Source organism: Leptopilina heterotoma, unplaced genomic scaffold (genome assembly GCF_015476425.1).
Source record: "Leptopilina heterotoma isolate Lh14 unplaced genomic scaffold, ASM1547642v1 Lhet_47, whole genome shotgun sequence".
Lineage (NCBI taxonomy): Eukaryota > Metazoa > Arthropoda > Insecta > Hymenoptera > Figitidae > Leptopilina > Leptopilina heterotoma.
Window position 1 is genome coordinate 1,430,714 of NW_025111098.1, and position 21,783 is coordinate 1,452,496.

Below are 21,783 nucleotides of genomic sequence, written 5' to 3' on the forward strand. Positions count from 1 at the left end.
TCGTAAACGGAAGAATGAGTTAGAGAAGGATAGATATGTTGTTTATCCTTCTCTTGCGCGTACATACATTTTTGTTTACTGCGCATCGAAATCGAGACGATTTATTTTATTGTGGACTCAACCTGAGAGCGTTTCACTCCCTCCATTGTGTACTCTACTTAAGTTTTCTGAAAGGCAAAGAAAGGACTATTGGCCATTTGTCCCACCCAAGAACCCAAAGGGACCGGACTGGAGGCCATTTAAACAAAAGAAAAATAAAAAAGTGAAGGAAATGTAGAAAATTTTTACAATGTTTATAGTAACTAAAAAAATAGACAGTGAAAACATAAGTAAATTGTGTCGCACTTGCTTGAGAGAAGATAATGATAAAATGGTGTGCTTATTTGTTGGTCCATCTGGATCATCACTTGCGGCCAAGTTGCGGTCTTTGTCTTGTCTAGAGGTTAGACAAAATTTTAGTTTATACCTTTCTGATGGCTTGGTGACAAACTACATTTTCAAGAATTCGTTATAAACGATTAATTTCTGAGATGATTTACATTAAATGCAATAATTTTACTATTAACAAGAAGGAAGATGTACAGTTTCTTAGTCATTTTTATTTTTCTTTGCTTAATAAATTGAAATAACGGTAATAATTTATAATATTTCGATTGCGGGTCATTGACGATGGGTCTGTATAATTATAAAGCGAAAATTGTCACCGGCTCAGTCAGTTTGACTAATCACTTGTTTTAAATGTTTGTGATTTGTAAATTTAATTATTTTTTTTTGTATTGCGTTTATTTATAGTTTTTAATTTATTGACGTGATGTTTATTTTATTGATTTTAACTACGTAAAAATTGTTTTTTATTATTTGTTTAATTTTAATTTTTTTTTTTAAATTGTGTCATTGGAAAAACAATTTTTTTATAAAAGTGACCTGATGATGGTGGCGAACTAGACCAACGAAACGTCATCTATTTTATAAAAAAGTAAAAGAGTGTTTTTCTTTTACCTTTTATATATGTCTTCCAAAAATCGAAAAAATTAATTTATTATATGTATAAGGGCAGAACCTCTCTAGAACTTTTAAATTTTCAATGAGAAAAAATTTGTTAATTTTTTTTTTGAGCACAGTATTGAAACTCTGTCTACATAAACTTTAAGAAATAAGCTTTCAATTATGCAAGTAGACAGATAAAATGATTCGTCTTCAAAAAGTTATAAACGATTTAAAATTGCGAATTATTTTTAACGTGCAACAAAAAAATATTTAACAGGTGTTTTTTTAGAATCGAAAACAGTTGACAGTAAATAACTAAGGGGTTATAATTTATAATAATAATTATATTATTAGGGGAGACTGGGGCGAAAAGTTAAACTGCCAAAACCGTTAAAATTCATTATCTTTCGAACGAAAATAGTTAGAGCATTGCAATTTTAATTATAGAAGGGTGTTATCACCCTAAATAAATGTCCGGAGTTGTGTGCAATTCTGTTTATTTTTGTGGTGTCGATATTGAAAGTTTTTTTCAACCTACTTTTGAAAATTTGTTCGAAAAAGAAAATATCAACTTTTAAGTATATTTTTTGCATTTATTCTCACCGCGATTTTTTTACTTCATTATTTGGGTCCCCTGAAGAGATACCTACATGTATTTTCTAAATATCTTTAGTCAGATTTTTTATATTTGTTGTTAAAGCCAAAAACGCACCCTGGGGCGGAAAGTTAAATAATGGGTGGGGCGAAAAGTTAAATGTATTTTTACATGTTGTTAAAAAATTTTTTTTTATTTTTCGTTTTTTTGGGTTTATTTGTTTAAACATTATTTATTTGACATTTGGCAAGTACTCTGTCAAAAAATAAGCCGGTTCACGTGAAAGAAACCAAAAAATTTTTTTTTTTTTTTTGAAATTTCAATTTTTTAACTTTACAACTATTCTAAAGCTTTTGTCAAATAAACAAAGATCTTTTATTTACTAAATTACTTGTTTACGTATACTTTAACTTATCTACTATTTATCACCTATCAGAAAATAGTTTTAGTAGGCTAAAAATAGAATTTAACTTTTCGCCCCAGGGTGGGGCGAAAAGTTAAAAAAAACAAAATTTTCAAAAAAGGAGAAAACATGTATTTTTTGCGAAAATATCAGGAACTTTTTTATTGAAAGTTGTAGAGGACAAGTTGCCCTACAATATTGATATACAAATATTTGCATCTAAGCGGCTTATATTGCCAAAAAAAAATCATTTATGCAAAATTTAACTTTTCGCCCCAGTCTCCCTTACTATTTATATATATTTTATAAATTACTTAAATATTTTATTTTTTATATATTTTATATATACGTATATTATATATTACTTTTATATTTATTATATTATTACTATAGTCATTACCATTACTTTTCTTTTATTTTTTGTTTAAATTACTAATAAATTAAAATTGTTTTTATTTTAAAAATAGATTTTAATTAAACTGAATTGTAAAAATATAAAATTATAATGTATAAAGTTTACCTTGCAATTTCCAGATACATTTTATTTAAATTTAACACTCATAAACTTTCCAATTTCTATTCATTTTCTTTTATTTTTCTCATTTTTTTCAGAATTAATTTTTTTGGATCATTTATTCTGTGTAAAAAAAAATCAAAATAAACATTGAAACCAGAGAGAAACTTAAATATTTGCATTATAAAGCTAAGATTTTTGCCAATAAATTATGTAAATTTTAAAAGTGTGGCAACAGTGGGTTTTCAAAAAAATAAAAAACAACCAACTTTTTAAACACTTTTTGTTTATTTTATTTAAAATCCATTGATGTTCATTTTTTAGCTTTGCATAATTTACTGGAAAAAATTTCCAATAAAAAAGAGATAGTTTCTGTAAAAATTGAAAAATAAGGTTCATTTTAGAAAAAGGGTAAAATAATTTTTTTTGGAAAAAGATTTTTGGAATTGAAAAGTGCACAAAAATTATTAAAAATAACTATATAAAGATTAGAATTGCTTATGTCAATTTGAATAAAACAATGCAATGTCCCTTAAAATATCTCATTTTTTTATTGTATTAGTTCACGTGGAATTGCTCATTTACTATTTATTAGTATTTGGAGCATTCCATTTAAAAACGACCCTCCTTATAAACAATTGACATTGTAATACAATTTTTATGATGGTAAAAAGAATTTTTTTTAAAATAATATAATTTGTGGAAAAAAATTAAATTTGATGAAATTTATATCAAAGTAAAGCTTAAAAATTCTAATTTTTATCGCCTGTAAACATTATAATGGTCAATTCAGGGGAATTTAAGAAATTAATTAAATTTTACAAAGATGTCAGAGGTTAAACTGTGTAAAAATTTGAAAAAAAACAAATCCTGCTCGGTACATACATTATAACCTTGAAAATTCTTATAAAATTTAATTAATTTCTCAAACTTTCATAAATTTGAGAAATTTTTCTTTTGAAACTTCAATAAATAGGAGTAATAATTATTTAAAAATTGCCTTACAATATCAATTGTTTATAAGGAGGGTAGTTTTGAAATGGAATGCCCCATTTACAAACGATCATATCAGGCAATGTGATTTTTAATATTCTTAAATAAAATTTGTTTGTACCTATTTATTTAATAGAGAGACTGTTACAAATTACTTGTCTCAAATTTAATAAAGCCAAACTTTAATATTTCTAAGTCACAATATTAAACTTTATATTCTTTTACTAGTAAGTCTTCATGTTAAAATTTCAAAAATTCAAATTGTAAAAAATATTTTCTCATTTTTATTAAATTTTGAAATAAAATGTCTTTCCGTGTAATAATACAGGTATGTCAAGGAGATGGTCTACCAGAAAAAATGTGTGATAAATGCGTTACTCGCGCTGAATCTGCTTTGTTATATCGTGAACAATGTCGAGTTGCCGACAGAGCCTTAAGACAAGCATTATTGAAGGTAATTTTTAATTTTAACCCAATAATGCAAAATAAAGAGTATTGTTCTTTAAAACGAACTTAAGATATTTGAGTTTATAGAGATGTAATATTTTTTACAATTATAGTCAAAATTTGTATTATTTCAGGTTAAAGGAATGACATCTTATACGACTGTAAGTGGATGTAAAATTTATCAACAAAATCAAGGCTTCGTACCATTACAAAATGCACAAAAAACCTTAAAATGTGTAGAATGTGGGGCAGTCTTTATGAATTATCAGGAACTTTGTCTCCATAATAGGTTACATGTTCCTCTTCTGCACGAAAATAATGTACCGTCCCAGCACATGCGTATCGCCGAGTCTGAAAATTCCTCTCTAAATCTAAATCACATAGTTGCGAGCTCAACTAATATTGACATGGATAATGTCGCTGAACCTACAAAGTTAAACATTCCATATTTAACAACAGAAGATAATTCAATTAACAACCGAGCTGCATGCGCTCTTCATTGTTCTCTATGTAATCACACTTTTACAAACAGAACACAACTTATTCATCACAACCTAACCCATGACACAAATAATCTCAATTTAGTTTCCAATGAAGAAAACATTGAGAATAGGGAAAATCCCAAATTTAACGTACCTATCACTAATGGCTTAATTAATTCCGCAATGGAAAAGTCATTATCAAATTTTCATTATCCATTTAATTCGTTTATTAATGATAATAATGATATTCAAAATTCTATTGTTCCTGAAAGTATTATTAATACTGATGCTGCTCAACTGAATAACACTAGATTGCAGTCAGACATGATGCATCACTCCCAAAATAATTCTAAAATTATTGAGCAGTGCTTTAACGAAACTCGATCTTTAAAGTACAAAGAAAAATGCCAGGTGAGTAAATTCGAAGAGTCTAGTAATAAAATTTACAAATGTGAAAAATGTTCTCAAGAATTTTTCCAAAAGTCAAAGCTAGAAACTCACTGTTTATTACACTCAAATTTTCGCCCCTTTAAATGTTTTACATGTGATAAATCTTATGCCTCTAAAAGTAAATTAAACGCCCACATAAGATTACATACAAGATCGAACGTTTATCAATGTAAGCTTTGCAACAAAATATTCACTTACCCTTCGTATTTAGAAGAACATATGAATTCCCATACAACAAATAATCAACACGAAATGCAAAATAGACAAAAAGTTTATGCCTTTGAATGTAATATTTGCAAAAAGAAATTTCGTTTCGCAAAAAATTTAAATGCTCATTTCAGATTGCATACTGGAAAAGGATTATTAGAATGTAATATTTGTGATAAAAAATTTAGTAAAAAATACAATTTAAAAATTCATTTACAATCTCACGATGATAAAAAGTTACATAAATGTAAATACTGTGATAAATCATTTACTCAAAAAAGTAATCTTGTTGAACATACTAGAATTCACACGAAAGTGAAACCTTTTGAATGTAACTTGTGTAATAAAAGATTTTCTCAATCTAGTCATTTAAAGAGTCACAAAGCTTCTCATGATTCGGTAAGACAACATCATTGTCAACTTTGTGGCAAGAAATTCAAATTAGCCAGTCATTTGAAAAGGCATTTAAATTCTCATAATGGATCTAAAACGTACAGATGTGATAAATGTAATCAAATGTTTTCTCAAGCTTTTAGCTTAAAAAGACATTTGAAAAGACATATCGAGTCTTAATGTATACAAATCTTAAAAATTTCAAAATCCAAAAATATGGCCTTAGATGTCGCATTCAACAATAACAATTTTTTTTCTATTCACGTTAAGTGAGTGAATGTTGCAGATGAATTTTTACTTTCTAGAATTTTGAACATTGTAAGAGTTTGCACCCAATAATACAAATTCTCTTCAAACGGAGCTGAAACCGCTTTGTCTATATAACTAAACGAGTTGTTTATGATACAATGAATACTGTATTTTTCCTTTTTAAAAACTGTTTTATATCACCTACTAGTTATAATTTCCATTTGAAATAATTTGCAGAAGACAAAATATACTTAAAATACCTTTCACGTGACATAAATCTCATTTAATATAAAGTTATATTACAGGAATGAGTTAGGAAACAATGATAGGTCAAAGTCAGCATCTGCCTGATGAGACACTATCTAACTTGATTAGCTGTTATTTATAAATTAGGAGTGGTTCAGTATTTTTTATAGACAGCTTCTAATACTATATATGCATATTGAGACTAATGTGGGTGTTTACTACATCTCATTTTTGAGTGGACAATTCGAATGTCCATATTGAATGACCTGAGGGAGAAAATAGCCTTGAATCAGAATAAAGCTTTTTTTTTAAAAAAAACATAGAAATGTGACTTATAATTATAAGAGGATATAAACGAGAAACTATAGAAAAGGACTTTGTCCTCTTTACACTTTATTAAGCAAATATGTCGGCATTACTAGCCTGACCAACAGCTTCAACAAGAGCATTTCTAACTTCAACATTTACGCGACCTTCTTGTTGGTTGTTGTAGGTGTTGACAAAATTGTAAACAAGAGTTCTTATTCTTTCTTGGAACTTAGGCTGAGGTATCCATCCTTGATAATTCATAAGAGTTCCTTCTCCATTTAATCTGATCAACAGTTCCTTTGCTACCCATGTGAGAGACTTATAATTCGTTGATTTAGCTACACCTAAGTCTTTATTAAATCCATAGTACTGATTTCCTCCTACTGCGGCTACCGCTGCAGTAAAATCACGAACTTCTGTTTCAAGTAAATGACTAATCGCATCCCAATCGAATGTAGGACATAATCTTATAGCCCTTCCCGTTACACAGAAGGCTGTTAATTCAGAGAATGATGCTTGTTGAATCATCATCACTCAATAATACAAATTCTCTTTAAACAGAGCTGAAACCGCTTTGTCTATATAACTAAACGCGTTGCTTATAACTTATAACTTGGCAATTTGAATGTTATGTCCTAGAAGCAACTCGCGACATCGGACGACATAATCTCTCGCCTCTCGAGAACCGAATTGAATTCGGACACCCTTTCTTGGTTCCGGCAAATGAGAGAGTATAGTCATCCTCTCTTCGGAACGAATCCTCAATAATTGGGACATAATCCATCCCACTTCCGCACTCGGATCCACCATCGGCAAACCCCACAAACACAAGATAAACACGTTATGTGAGTCTTCGAACTGGGTCACCCTGTCTGCTAAATTATTAATTAGCGCGGACATCTCCGCCCACCTTTCATCGTTCCTCTGCTGTAACGATTGTTGACTTGGGATCGGTGGAGCTACATAGTGATTCCGGTAGCGAAAATCTGGAAAAACTGGACCACCATCATGTGACACACGTTCCTGTTGGGTTCTACTGGACTGAAACTCATGAGCACTTAATGGGAAATCTTCCCGAATCTCACTCGACTGCAACTCATGAGCACTTAATGGGAAATCTTCCCGAATCTCACTCGACTGCAACTCATGAGCACTTAATGGGAAATCTTCCCGAATCTCACTCGACTGCAACTCATGAGCACTTAATGGGAAATCTTCCCGAATCTCACTCGACTGCAACTCATGAGCACTTAATGGGAAATCTTCCCGAATCTCACTCGACTGCAACTCATGAGCACTTAATGGGAAATCTTCCCGAATCTCACTCGACTGCAACTCATGAGCACTTAATGGGAAATCTTCCCAAATCTCACTTGAACCCGAAGAACCTGTGAACCCTCTGTCTCACTATAAATGTCGACAATTTCATTCCTACCCGACATTTCGTCAAAAATCTTCTCGACCGATCTAAACGAAACAAGTACAAAATTCGAACTGATCCAAATATACAGAAGTCACAACTTAAATTTGATATACACACTCGAGGTTAAAATCATTCTTCTCACACTTAAACACTTGTAAATCAATTACACGTTTAAAGAGGTAAATGTAAAATAAATTTGAAAAAGAGATATTAAAAAAAAATATTTCCTCTTTTGTGTAATTAAGAATTTAAACATACACCACAAAAGAGGAAATATATATTTTTTTTTAACAAACACTACACATTATGTCTCCTTATTATACTTCATTAAATTTTTCTTATACACAAAATAATTATTCCTGGGCAAAACTAATCCAGGAGGAGCCCAATATCTTGTGAAATCAACCCGAGTTCGCTGAAAATATAAAATAAAAATATAAGTCCACATGTTTATAATTGCATAAGAATTTTGAATAATATTAATTTATTTCTCTTACAACTTCTAAAACTCCACGTTTACGATACCATATTGGACTATCATTTAATCGGAAATACTCCACTACATTCACCAGTATCAAACATTTATCTATAGGCTCCCACTGAAGGCAACCTAAATCCGAATCTTTTAAATGAGGTATAGTCGTAAGACTTGACTCATCTCCAGGAATCATTAATTTTGGTTCTCGTACCCCTACCCACAATCCAGGATTGAAGAAATTGCGCTAAAATAATATTAAAAAAATGTATATATATGTATGTGTGAACATACATATTGGTATTTTAATCCTTACCGGCGCCCAATACCCTCGACGATATAATTGTCCATTTAACTGAATATGGTCTTCTATCCACAATAAGAGTTGGTCACATACCCTCAGGAGCGGCAAGTATGGACAACCAGACCGACGTTCATCACCACTTTTTATAATTTCCAAACTGAAACGTTCCCAGCATGGTATACATTACTCCAGTGTCGGGTGAGTTCTTCATCTCTAACCACTCTGTTCCACTGTACGGCGGCCTCTATCCTTTTTCCCTGACTGTTTTTGGATTGGCATTCTGGAGTTGGACAAGTGGTTTTTTAACTCCTAATCTTCCGCACTTGAAATAAAATGTTAATGTCTTTTTCTCAATTCGACAATAAATGTCCATGAGGGCCTGGAATACCGTGACATAAGCAATTGCGACATAAAAGACGTGATTATCCCTTTTTGTGCTGAAGACAGAGTTTCATACTGCACTACCTAATCACCGACCTTATACGCGTAAGGACGGTACCTTAAATTATAAAGATGTCTTTATATAGTTTGGGCGTTATCTAAATGCAGTTTTATTAAATCACGAACGACTTCGAATTGGAGCGTTCTTTCCTTTCAGGTGTCGACATTCCTGGATTGAAGTGGGCAGATTCACAACTATATTGTATGGTCTTTTAGACATGAATATTTAATATAAAAGACATTAATTGAACCTCTAGATACATCTGTTTCTCTTATTGTTCACATTGGACTGAATGCTCATACCATTATCCCTCTTCCCTATGGGGGAAAATACATAAGTTTAACGTCGCTGAAGGGGACGCTAGTTCGATTTTGACAATACTTAATCTTTATAATTTTTATTTCTTTTAAACCCGTAGCAGTTTTCTGCTGTGTGGTATCTCATAAAACATCTTTCGCAGGAATCACTCCACCTAATTAATTGAATTTTTTCACTAAAAAATATCAATTGATTCCTTGTTTTCATTAAATTCATATCTATTTTTCGGCCTAGTTAGCATTACTTTAGCTAATTTTCTTTTTGTATCTTTGTTATTCTCAAACCTTTCTATATTGATTTCGATATAATCGTTATCTTTCATAATATAGCATGTTGCGTTATTTGGAGAATTTTGAATAAAAATAGATGGTATAACATTTCCTTTAGTACAATTGATTTGAACGATTTCTGAATTTCAGATGTATCAATTGATTCCTTGTTTTCATTAAAGTCATATCTATTTTACAGCCTAGTTGGCTGAATGTAAGTGAGTCAATTAAGCGTAGATATTTATCGGGATTCTTTAAAATGAATTTTACTAGATTTTCCTCTAATTGAGGTGATGTGGATAACATTTGTCTCGCTTCATTACAATCATCGATAAAAACTGTTAATGGAATATTTGATCCATCAAAAATTGGCACTAGTTCGAGTGCATCACGAAGGGATACTTGTTGGTTATTTGGTAGACATGTCTTTTTCTATTTTTTGAAAATTTTGGAAAGATGAACCTCTGGAGATTTCTGTCTCTCTTATTGTTCACAGCGGGCGATGAACCAAAAATTTAGATTGTTATGTCTTAGAATGAAACTAACATATGCTAATGTAATAAATATAATTAATATAATGACTATGAGCATTCGACAATTTCATTGATGCAGGCACTCTCGAGCATTTGACTGCAAAGCTCAATTACTTTCATTCAGTTATTTCAGTTTCTAAGAAGGCGGCGATTACTCATCCAAATCCTTTATAGTCAAATATTTTGTCAAATAAAACTTTTCTCATTTAAATACTCAATTTTATTTTTAGTCGAATTTATTTTCGATTAGTGGTAAAAAATATCAATTTTGTAAGAAGTTTTGTTTTAATTCATGTATGACCTTGACTCATGGGGATTACTTTATTTTGAACGAATTATTTTTTATTACTTAACTTAATAAAATATTATTGAATTGAAATTCACTTAATTGACAATAAGGTTAGCTAAACTGTGACAATAGATTGTCACGTTAAAAAAACAAAAATTAATCTTATTGTTACACTCATTGCTCAACGCAAAACTTACTCAGTTTCATAAAGAAATTTGTATTACTGTGTGTAAACTCTATAAATATTCAAATTTATCCTAGAAAGTTAAATTCGACTCTAGTAGTGAAAAAGAGTTGATATTGCATGAGACATCCCGTCGAAAAATTTAAATAGATTTCCTGTATGTATAGATATCAAAATATGCCTGAGTCTTAGAGGTTACATACCTTTTTGACTGCATAAAAAGTAAAAAAGAAAAGTTTGTTATTTTACTATGTCACCTCGTTCGTGAACGAAGGAATTTTAATTTTTACCAAAATTTATATTTGTTTCGTTTAGAAAACAAGTTTTTGAAAAACCTAAAAATTCGATTTTTGGGGGAAAGCAGTGCTATTTATAAAAAAAGAATTTTTTCTCAAAACCCTTCGTTGACGAACAAGGTGACATATAGTAAACAAACAAACTTGATTTCAGTTTAGTTGTTCCCGTTTTATCGTGCACACCGCAAACCGCTTTAAAAAGAATTTTTTTCGGGTAACAGCTGCAGTTTGCACAAATATTAATATTTTTTAAGTTTCAAAGTTGCTAAAAGTTCATAAAACCATAATTATACAATCTAATGCAATGAACATTATTTTAATAAAGTTTTACAGAAAAGTCGAAAAAAATTACGAAAATCACTCCTTTTTGCGGTTAAAAAGGTATGTAACCCCTTAAGTTAATACAAATTCTCAGCTATATTTTAGCTTGCATAAATGCAGTGATTACAAAATGTATGCGAGTGATTTATAAGATCTAGACGTTATGTAACTCAAATCATGAATTATGTACACAAGTGTTTGTGCGCACATTTCTCTCTTCATGTTTATAAAAAAATAAAATACAATCAATTCTATTAAAGTTTGCATTTAATAGTCTTCTTTATTAATACAGACTCCGCAAAATTCCTACTATTATTTAGTCCACTAATTTCAAGTATTCTTCAAAATTTTCTCATTGGCAAATAAATAACCAAAACTAATCAAATGTAATTATCACAGAAAGAATTTAAGGTTGCTGCAAATGCAGTATTAAACATTAATTTAATATGCACCAATCTTGTAAATGCGTTGTGCTGTAAAACAAGTGTAAAGCAAAATTAACTAAATGAATTTTATTAAAAAATAATTGTCCTTTGGAATTTATAAACAAGTATATAATGAAACGTATTTCTTCTGTAGAATCAAATTCTCAACGCTCTATTGATAAAAATGTCATACTTTACACGAGGACAACAAAAGTTTTCTTACCATATGTTCCGAACCTGTTTTGAGAAAACCTCCTCAATTCTTAAAAATTATAGCATTTTATCCATTCCTTGCAAAAATAATAACATGAACCATAATTTTGTTAAAAAGGACAAGGATAAAAGTGTAAAATCTGAAAATACCAATACAATTTATAAAATTAATTGTAAGGATTGCTCAGCATGTTATGTTGGAGAATCAAAGAGGATGGTAGGTGTTCGTATCAAAGAACATAAACATTCCAATTCCAATGTAATTGCTACTCGTAATAATTTTTTAAACACAATTTTGATTAGGATAATTTTATAATGATTTTACATAATAAAAAAGGAAACTGATTTGTTACTTCTTGAACTATCTTTATTTTACCTATTTGCAATTTGAAGCTATGTGATCAATCAATTGTGACACATGAACTGATTCAGCTAAAGTAGTGACATGACTAGTAACTGAAACAATTCCACTTTTCAAGCTAACTTTGTCTACTCCTATGATAAATGGTACATGAAGATGCTTTGATATATTTTCAAATAAATTGTCATTTATTAAAACAGTTCCTAATCCACTGCTCCTTAATAAATTGTTGATATAAAGCACAAGTTGATTTAAATCTTCAACAATTGATTCACTTTCATTGCCTTCTAAATTAACCTTACAAATTGCTTTGTAAGGAGCAATTTTTGGTTGTAGCTGTAGTTCAGAACAAGAAGTTGTTTCCTTGAATGAATCACAAAGGAGAACCAAGCAGCCCCAATCTAATGATGCGACGTGCTCAACTGCACTTATATCGTTATCATTATCATTGCAATTTTTATCCTGAAATTAATATATTTTTGGGTAACTTTAAGAAATAAAGAAATTTACATAAACTAGAAATGCATTTTAAAAAAATAATCTTTTTATCGTAGCCGAAGTATTATGTTGAAAAATTTTGATTTTTTCCCTGAACCTAAGATATTTCGAAATTATTATTTTTCCATAGGAATTAAGATTTTCAAAAATTTCAAATTCGAACCCTTTGAAATTCAATAACTTATAAGTATTATAACTTATATGTATTAGAAAATTAAAACTTCAATTAATTTCAAAATAATTGGAATTTAGATTTAAAAAAAAATAGTTTTTACAGAATTGTTAATTAAAAGTATTAAAAATTCAGATTTTCAAAGATTTTAATATGAAACCTTTTCAAACTTCAATTTTATTTTCTGGAATTTTTTTAATTGCTTTAAATCAATTATTTTTAATAATTAAATATACAGTAAAACATCCTACTAATTTCAAAAGAATTTGAATTAAAATTTTTCAATAAACAAAGTTCAACAAAATTTTTAATTAAATTCATTCGAAATTTATAAATATTCTAAAGTTTGAAATTGAACCTTTTAGAAATTTAATTATTTATGAAAATGGTAAAAGAAACTTTTCAGGTCACAAAAATTTTATTTTGTATTTTTCTGATCTTTCACTGATTTATAAATTCAATTATTCAAAACTTGAATAATTTCGTTAAATAAATATTTTAATATTTCTTGATTGTTTTTATACGGGAAATTTTTTTTTTAATTTCTATTTAAAACCTTCTGAAATTTAATAACATCTAAAATTTACGACTATAATTTCTCTTAAAATTCAATTATTTTCTACAATTTTTAATCAAACTTCTTCTCGAATTCAATTATTTAAATACAAAAATTCAGTTTTTTATAATAATTGTTTTATATAATAATTTTTTAAGTTATTTATTAATTTTCAAAAAATTATAATAAAGAAATTCTTAAAATTAATTCTTTTTAAATATTAAATATTTTAAAAATAATTTATGAAAGGTCATAGTTTTTCAATTATATGCAATTGAAAAATTTCCAAACAATTGAAATTTGGTAAACTCTATTAAAAAAAATTGAATTTTTGAAGAATTTTAATTATTAATATAAACATGATTTCTCCAAAATCTCCATAAATCTAAAAAAGTAAATTTTCAAAAATTTTAATTTACTTTGTTTGAAGTTAATTGAATCTTGCAAAATTAAGATAAAAAAATTACAAGAAAAAGTTTTTTTAAAAATATTGTTATGTAATTTTTCGAAAAGAACTGAATTTCTTTTAAAAAAATTTTTGTATAATTTAAAAAAAACTAATTTTTTGAAGAATTTTGATTAAAAATTTTGAACATGATTGTTATGTTGTTAAAATGTTAAAAATAATTGTAAAAAATTGTAATGTTATTATTTTTTGTAGTTATTAGAATTTTTGGAAATTTGTATTTGAAAATATTGAAAATATTTGAATTTTAAAAAATTAGAATGCAAAAATTCAAAGAATTATTTTTTTTAAAAATATTTTTAAAATTACACTTGAAGATTTTTCATTAAAATTTTTGAGAAATCAATTAGTTTCAAAATTTGCAATTAATATTCTTCAAAAGTTGATTTTCAAAAATTTTTATAGAACACTGAATGCAATATTTGGGAGAAAAGTCGAAAAAGTCGTAATTTTTGAAAATAAATCGGGTAAAATTATCAGTAACGTGTAACTTGGCAGCGTTTAATTTTCAATTTTTCACTCGGTAAAGTAATTAAAAAAAATTTACCTGTAGAAAAATTTTTCGAACATCTCGCTGATAATTTATAGTTTCAACTGTTATATTTCCAAAGGGAAATTCTGCTCTTATGTCTATTGATTCATTGTTTTTTCCTTTCTTCGCTTCAGTTAAGAAAAATCTCGACGGTTGTTGAACAATTTTCCTCCACCACGCTTTACGTTCCCTTTGCTTCTTGTGAAATAAATCCTTAGCATTCGTTCCATCGCAGAATGTAACAACTTTTGCTACTTTATGTACAATTGCTTTATTCTTCGAATTTACTAGCGACTCGTTCCAGGACAGTTTGGAATTCTCAACGGCAGCCAGTCCAAAAGGTAAAGTATCAATATTCGCATCTTTCAAGTCTTGAATTGTTTTTGAAAATTTATCGCTCCCAGTTAAAAAGACATTATACCGTGAAGTTGTAACGCACTGATGAAACCAGAGATTTTCAATGTTGCGAAGCAGTAATCTTCCTTGAGAACCATACTCAAAACCGGATTCGAGTTTTAAAAAACACGTGCTTAATTTTTGCAGTACAGTTTCAAGTTTCATGTTTTTCGTGGTACATTACCTGGTGGCGCTACAAAGTACTCTTCGTCCAAAAGCTGAGCGTGGGCTAGAATTTTCTCACGAGTATTAGTATTGGAATTTATGTCTTCTCTTAAATAGAGACTTTCATTTTCAAGAACACTGTACAATGGCTCAACGGATGAATCTATTTTCAATTGCTTCAAAGGTTCTACAAAATCAATTGCTGCCTCCAAGGCTTCAATGCCTCCTTCGTTGTCAAAATCAACGAGAGAAACTCTTTCCAAAGCTGCAATAGTCTTTTTACTAATTGTAACTTTATTTTTAACACTTTTAACCTCTAAATTATTAATTTTCTCACTAAAAGCATGATTCGTTTTCTTGCGTATTAAATTGCATATGACATTTTTCTTACTGTGAAATAATAGTCGTACAAAACCCATTAGTTCTATTTTTTATACAGTTTTTGTAAAAAGTAATTGAAAGGATTTTACAGGTTATATATGGGCAATTCCACGTGAGATTTCAGTCGACCTCTTAAAATCGGCCAAAAATATTTTTTTTCTATTCTGTATTGAAAAAAAACAGATGCGTATTTTTTTATTATTTTTTTGGAGGCCAAATTTTTGAGTTATGAATTTTCAAAATTTTCGCTTTTTAAATGTAGGTATATTTTTAATGTCAGATAACTAAAAAAATATTGCTTCTTTTCATTTTTTGACAAGAGAAAAAAAGTTTTGTTTTTCTCTCTACTTTTGAATAATCATAACAAAAAAATTTTTTTTTCATTTTTTATTAAAAAAATAAAAAAATTTTATAAACAAATTAATTTTTTTTAACTTTGGGTATGATAAATTTTTAATTTTTTTTTTTTAAAACATACCTGGAAATGATTAGAAGGTTTTGCAAAAAGTTTCAGAGTGGGCCTGACAAGTTTGATGGGTCCAAAAAAAAAATTAAGCTGTCCGTGCAGGTCGCACGCACGTGGCACAATGGGATTTTTTTACAATTTATTATTAAAAATTGTCTAGAGCCTACAAATTTTATCGGATTTTGATTATTATTGAATTTTTAGGCTCTAAACAATTTTTAATAATAAATTGTAAAAAAATCCCATTGTGCCACGTGCGTGCGACCTGCACGGACAGCTTAATTATTTTTTTGGACCCATCAAACTTGTCAGGCCCACTCTGAAACTTTTTGCAAAACCTTCTAATCATTTCCAGGTATGTTTTAAAAAAAGAAAATTAAAAATTTATTATACCCAAAGTTAAAAAAAATTAATTTGTTTATAAAATTTTTTTATTTTTTTAATAAAAAATGAAAAAAAAATTTTTTTGTTATGATTATTCAAAAGTAGAGAGAAAAACAAAACTTTTTTTCTCTTGTCAAAAAATGAAAAGAAGCAATATTTTTTTAGTTATCTGACATTAAAAATATACCTACATTTAAAAAGCGAAAATTTTGAAAATTCATAACTCAAAAATTTGGCCTCCAAAAAAATAATAAAAAAATACGTATCTGTTTTTTTTCAATACAGAATAGAAAAAAAATATTTTTGGCCGATTTTAAGAGGTCGACTGAAATCTCACGTGGAATTGCCCATATGTTGATAAACATTCTACTGATTCTACGAGACGCATGATTTTCCCCTAAACGACAAATGGTCGAATGTTCAAATGGTCGAATACCAAGTAGTCGAATCGTTAACTGGTCGAATGCTAAAAACATCGAATGCTAAAAACGTCGAATGTTCAAAATATCGAATCGTCAATTTGTCGAATGATCAAAACGTCGAATTCTCAAATGGTCGAATGCTAAAAACATCGAATCGTCAAATGGTCGAATGCTCAAAAGGTCGAATCGTCAAATGGTCGAATGCTAAAAACATCGAATTCTCAAATGGTCGAATGTTCAAAACGTCGAATCGTCATTTAGTCGAATGCTAAAAACGTCGAATCGTCAAATAGTCGAATGTTCAAAAGGTCGAATCGTCAAATGGTCGAATACTCAAAAGGTCGAATCGTCAAATAGTCGAATGCTAAAAGCGTCGAATTCTCAAATGGTCGAATGTTCAAAACGTCGAATTCTCAAATGGTCGAATGCTCAAAACGTCGAATCCTCAAATGGTCGAATGCTCAAAACGTCGAATTCTCAAATGGTCGAATGCTCAAAACGTCGAATCATCAAAAATTCGAAAAATTTGCTTGGTTTAAGTCAACATTAACTTAAACCAAGCAAATTTTTCGAATTTTTGACGATTCGACGTTTTGAGCATTCGACCATTTGACGATTCGACGTTTTTAGCATTCGACCATTTGAGCATTCGACCTTTTGAGCATTCGACCATTTGACGATTCGATGTTTTGAACATTCGACTATTTGAGAATTCGACGCTTTTAGCATTCGACTATTTGACGATTCGACCTTTTGAGTATTCGACCATTTGACGATTCGACGTTTTTAGCATTCGACCATTTGAGCATTCGACCTTTTGAGCATTCGACCATTTGACGATTCGATGTTTTGAACATTCGACTATTTGAAGATTCGACGTTTTTAGCATTCGACCAAATGACGATTCGACGTTTTGAACATTCGACCATTTGAGAATTCGATGTTTTTAGCATTCGACCATTTGACGATTCGACGTTTTGAACATTCGACTATTTGAGAATTCGATGTTTTTAGCATTCGACCATTTGAGCATTCGACCTTTTGAGCATTCGACCATTTGAGCATTCGACGTATTGAGCATTCGACCATTTGACGATTCGACGTTTTTAGCATTCGACCAAATGACGATTCGACGTTTTGAACATTCGATCAATTGATGAGTCGATGTTTTGAACATTCGACGTTTTGACTATTCGATGTTTCTAGCATTCGACCAGTTAACGATTCGACTACTTGGTATTCGACCATTTGAACATTCGACCACTTGGCGTTTAGGGGAAAATCATGCGTCTCGATTCTACTTTTTTAAAGAGAAGGACATGTGGAAGAATCTCGAAAACTATCGAATATCGACGGCGGTTTTAAGCTAACTCTACAATAAAATCGCAGCAGGAACGTGCTGACGTGTGACAATGACTAAATGTAAACTCTGCCATAATCAAAAACGCAAACGGAATCGCAGTTGAGAATTATTATGGAGCACTCACAACTCTGCCTGCCTGCGCAGGCAGTAATTGGAGTAAGAGAGAAAGTCAATTAGAGTGAAAGAGACAGTAAAGTCAAATTTGTATTGCTGCCTACTAGCTGTGAGTGCGCCTTTATGGTACGGTCACAGCTCGGCTGCCAGCATATTCTTCACAAAAGAATATTCAATTAACAATAAGTATCAACAGAAAAAAAATTGATAAAATTCATCCAAAATTCAATTATTTTCATAAATAATAAAATTTCCACAGGAATTCAATTGATTTAGAATAGCATTTTCAAAAGAATTTCGAAAAAATCAATAATTTATCAAAATTTTTATACAATTCTTCACAATAATTCATTTACTTTCATTAATAAAAACATTTTTCATGTTAATTCAATTTTTTAAAAAAATTGTTGATATAAAATTTTAAGCAAGATCGAATTCAATTATTTTTATAAATATAATAAAACTCATCGAAAAACTTCAAATATTTTTAATACTATGTATTTTAAATTAATTAATTGAAAAATTCAATTATTTTCAAAAATAAAGTTTTCCACATAAGAATCCAATTAATAAAAATAAAATTTTCATACTATTTATTATATTTCGAGAAAATGAATTAATTAAAACAATGTTTAAAAAATCCTTATGAAGAATTCAATTATTTTCAAGAATAACAAAAAAAATTTCACAGAAATTCAAATATTTTTAAACAATTTAATAAAATTTTTCACAATAATTCAACTATTTTCATAAATAATAACATTTTCCACAGCAATTCAATTATTTTTTGTAAATTTTAATAAAAATTTTAGCAACTATTCAATTATTTTCATAAATAATAAAATTTATCACAGGATTTCAATTATTTTTAATTCATTTTACAGAAATTGCTTGATAAATGTAATTATTCTTAAAAATTTAATTTCAATTTCTCAAAAAAAAAATTATTTAAAAAAATATTTTCTTTAAATTCTTTACAAGAATTCAATTATTTACAAAAATATTAGATTTTTTTACAGGAATTCAATTATTTTTCAAATATTTTAATAAAATTGTTCGTCAGAAATCAATTATTTTAAATACAATTGAAGCGTTTTGTGCAGAAACAGCATAAGTCCATTTTTTTTCGAAAATCACTTTTTTAATGAAAATTTATCTTTAAATGAAGCTTTTCAATCTGGTAAAATATTACATAAGTGACTAAACTATAAACCCTTAAAAAAAAAATTAAAATATCATTTCGTACAGAAACAGTACAAGTCCATGATAATTTTTTTATTTATTTGTGATATTCTTCACGTATTTTAATAATTTATATTAAATAGTTTATATTATAAATAAAAAACACTCAAAGGAAGCAAAAAGTGATAGTGGTGACTGAAATTTTAAAAAATTAGAAAATATTGAAAATTGGTTAAATTTATTCTTGAAACAATTTTATTATTTATAAAATGTTATTAAAAATTATCCAAATTTAATATTTTAAATAAATATTATTAAATATTTAATAAAACTTTGATATTTTACTCGATTCAATAAATTTTCTGTGTTTTTCATTTCATTTTGTGCAGAAACAGCATAAGTCCAAATGTTAATTTATTTTTTTATTTTTTATATTAAGTACATAATTAATTAATCACTTTGGATTTTTTAACTTATAGGTTAGTAGAATGTAATGCAAAAAGCAGAATAAAAAAAATCTTAAAATTTCCAAGAAAAACAGTTTTTATTGATTCCTGAACAATTTCGAATTATGGACTTATGCTGTTTCTGCACAAAACGCTTCAATTTTAATTTAATTCTTTTGATAAATAATTCAATTATGTATTTAGATTAATAGAATTCTTCCGAAGAATTCAATTATTTTCATAAATAACAATATTTATAACAAGAATTCAATTATTATTTTTAAAAGTAATACATTTTTTCTTGAAAATTCAATTCTTTTTTAACATTTTGATAAACTTTTTCACAATAATTAAATTATTTTCATAAATACTTAATAAAATTCTTCTCAGAAATTCAATTTTTTCATGAATAATAAAATTCATCGCAGGATTTCAATTATTTTTAATACAATTTTACAGGAAGTAAAAAAGGCTTTTCTTAAATTTTTTTGAAGAATTCAATTATTTACAAAAATATTAGAATTTTTCACAGGAATTCAATTATTTTCAAATATTTTAATAAAATTGTTTGAAAGAAATCAATTACTTTCAAAAAATTTTAATTATATTTTTTGAAATAATTCAATTATTCTTCTAGATTTCAATAAAATTCTTTCCAAGAATTCAATTATTCGAATTCGCCAAACTCAAAAAATTCAATGAACGATTACTCAGAGACAAATGAAGATTTTTTAAATTTTCAAAATGGATATTAAAGGGGAAGAGTAGCACTTTTAGACGCAATATTGACTTTTTAAATAGAAAATTATCTCATAACTAAAAACAGGTTTTTTGCACTTTTAGGTTAAAATATCTCGAAAACCTGACGTGATGGGTCCATTTTGAGGCCAGATTCGGATTTAGCACGTCGAAATCCTTCGGAAAAGTATTGTCTGATTCTTGGAAAGTAAATTGAATCAAATTTTGTTGGCCTGTGTAATTCTTCGAAGAATTCAATTATTTCGGATAAATAACAAAATTATTTCGGAAAACTCAATTATTTTTAGGTATTTTAATAAAATTCTTTGCAAATTTCAATTGCTTTCATGAATAACAAAATCAGTGGCGGATCCAGAATTTACTCCAGGGGGGGGTCATTTATAGATTCGGCGAGCAACGACCATAATTAGCTGACCTTTTTTTTTTTTTTATGTAAATTTGTCGTCCCAGGGGGGGGTCATGACCCCCATGACCCTCCCCCTGGATCCGCCACTGAACAAAATTCATGATAACAATTCAATTATTTTTAAAAGTAATAAATTTCATTTTAGAAATTCAATTATTTAAAAAAATTCCAATAATTCGAATTCAATATCTTTATAAATAACAAAATTATTCACGAAAATTCAATTATTTTGAAGCATTTTAATAAATTTATTTCAATTATTTTTAAAAGTAATAAATTTCTTCTTTAAAATTCAATTATTTTTAAAAAATCTAATAAAATCGTTCGCAAAAATTCTATTATTTTACATAAATAATAGAGTTGCCACCTCTTCGGTCCTCGCCCGGAGACTCCGGGCTGCGAAGTAAATCTCCGGGTCTCCGGGCCGCAAGTAAATTCCTCCGGTCTACGGTTATTTTCAAAAAAAACTTTTAATTTTAAGTATTGAAATAGATTCCCGGTCATTTTTCCGAAAAAAATTTTCCGAAAATTATTTTGCTAAATAAAAAAATTGAAAAAAAACGATTGAAATCGGTTTCTTAACCAATATATACCAATCGAATCAGTTTTGAAAAAGTTTAACCTTTTAATATAAAGAAAATTTTGATCATATGCAAAATGACTAAATAAACAATTTTTGTAAGTTTTAAATATATACAATAATAATAATATTCTTTAATGTCAATTCAATATTTTTTCTGAAGGTCTGCATAGTAGGTTTTTGTATAAAAGAAATAATAATTTCAACTTGTTCACAGTTTCTCAGCACTCTTTTTGATTAACAAAAACAACAAAGTAATTTGAATTTTCGGAATTATTAATTTTCGGAAAAATTATTTCGTAAATTTAGATTCGGAAATTTTTTTTCGGATAATTATCTTTTCGGAAAATTAGACTTGCGGAAAATT

General features: G+C 28.3%; 4 protein-coding genes across 7 annotated transcripts; 1 reads left to right on the plus strand and 3 right to left on the minus strand.

The window, feature by feature from the left end:
* The first annotated feature begins 173 nt into the window (after positions 1–173).
* On the plus strand, positions 174–11,395 carry LOC122507382 (zinc finger protein 761-like). The gene is made up of 3 exons (XM_043620052.1): positions 174–442; positions 3,821–3,946; positions 4,074–11,395. Exons 1-3 carry the CDS (start codon positions 290–292, stop codon positions 5,649–5,651), a joined length of 1,857 nt encoding a protein of 618 aa, XP_043475987.1. The 5' UTR covers positions 174–289; the 3' UTR covers positions 5,652–11,395.
* Positions 6,882–9,085, minus strand: LOC122507500. The gene is made up of 5 exons (XM_043620249.1): positions 9,045–9,085; positions 8,740–8,914; positions 8,219–8,420; positions 7,392–7,678; positions 6,882–7,343 (listed from the first exon to the last, which is right to left on the minus strand). Exons 1-5 carry the CDS (start codon positions 9,083–9,085, stop codon positions 6,882–6,884), a joined length of 1,167 nt encoding a protein of 388 aa, XP_043476184.1.
* Positions 11,298–14,913, minus strand: LOC122507383 (DNA polymerase subunit gamma-2, mitochondrial-like). The gene is made up of 3 exons (XM_043620054.1): positions 14,368–14,913; positions 12,144–12,590; positions 11,298–11,907 (listed from the first exon to the last, which is right to left on the minus strand). The coding sequence occupies exons 1-2, from the start codon at positions 14,911–14,913 to the stop codon at positions 12,144–12,146; spliced, it is 993 nt and encodes a 330-aa protein (XP_043475989.1). The 3' UTR covers positions 11,298–11,907.
* Positions 14,910–21,355, minus strand: LOC122507384 (glutamyl-tRNA(Gln) amidotransferase subunit C, mitochondrial). Of its 4 annotated transcripts, none has more exons than XM_043620055.1 (2): positions 21,204–21,355; positions 14,910–15,303 (listed from the first exon to the last, which is right to left on the minus strand). In XM_043620055.1, exons 1-2 carry the CDS (start codon positions 21,338–21,340, stop codon positions 14,910–14,912), a joined length of 531 nt encoding a protein of 176 aa, XP_043475990.1. In that variant the 5' UTR covers positions 21,341–21,355. The 4 variants fall into 4 exon arrangements, with proteins under 4 accessions (XP_043475990.1, XP_043475993.1, XP_043475992.1 ...); XM_043620058.1 differs by lacking the exon at positions 21,204–21,355 and adding an exon at positions 16,482–16,658; XM_043620057.1 differs by lacking the exon at positions 21,204–21,355 and adding an exon at positions 16,494–16,655 and having other exon boundaries at positions 14,910–15,390.
* Between the last annotated feature and the right edge of the window lie 428 nt (positions 21,356–21,783).

Coding starts and splice junctions, on each gene's coding strand:
- LOC122507382 (XM_043620052.1), top strand. CDS start 290: ATGTTTATAGTAACTAAAAAAATAGACAGTGAAAACATAAGTAAATTG. Junction 443..3,820: donor GGTCTTTGTCTTGTCTAGAG/GTTAGACAAAAT, acceptor GTAATAATACAG/GTATGTCAAGGAGATGGTCT. Junction 3,947..4,073: donor TAAGACAAGCATTATTGAAG/GTAATTTTTAAT, acceptor GTATTATTTCAG/GTTAAAGGAATGACATCTTA.
- LOC122507500 (XM_043620249.1), bottom strand. CDS start 9,085: ATGTCGACACCTGAAAGGAAAGAACGCTCCAATTCGAAGTC. Junction 8,915..9,044: donor GAACGCTCCAATTCGAAGTC/GTTCGTGATTTA, acceptor CTCTGTCTTCAG/CACAAAAAGGGATAATCACG. Junction 7,679..8,218: donor TGATAGTCCAATATGGTATC/GTAAACGTGGAG, acceptor ATTTATAGTGAG/ACAGAGGGTTCACAGGTTCT.
- LOC122507383 (XM_043620054.1), bottom strand. CDS start 14,913: ATGAAACTTGAAACTGTACTGCAAAAATTAAGCACGTGTTTTTTAAAA. Junction 12,591..14,367: donor TTCGAAAAATTTTTCTACAG/GTAAATTTTTTT, acceptor TATTAATTTCAG/GATAAAAATTGCAATGATAA.
- LOC122507384 (XM_043620055.1), bottom strand. CDS start 21,340: ATGACCGGGAATCTATTTCAATACTTAAAATTAAAAGTTTTTTTTGAA. Junction 15,304..21,203: donor TCCGGGCGAGGACCGAAGAG/GTGGCAACTCTA, acceptor ATTATTTCACAG/TAAGAAAAATGTCATATGCA.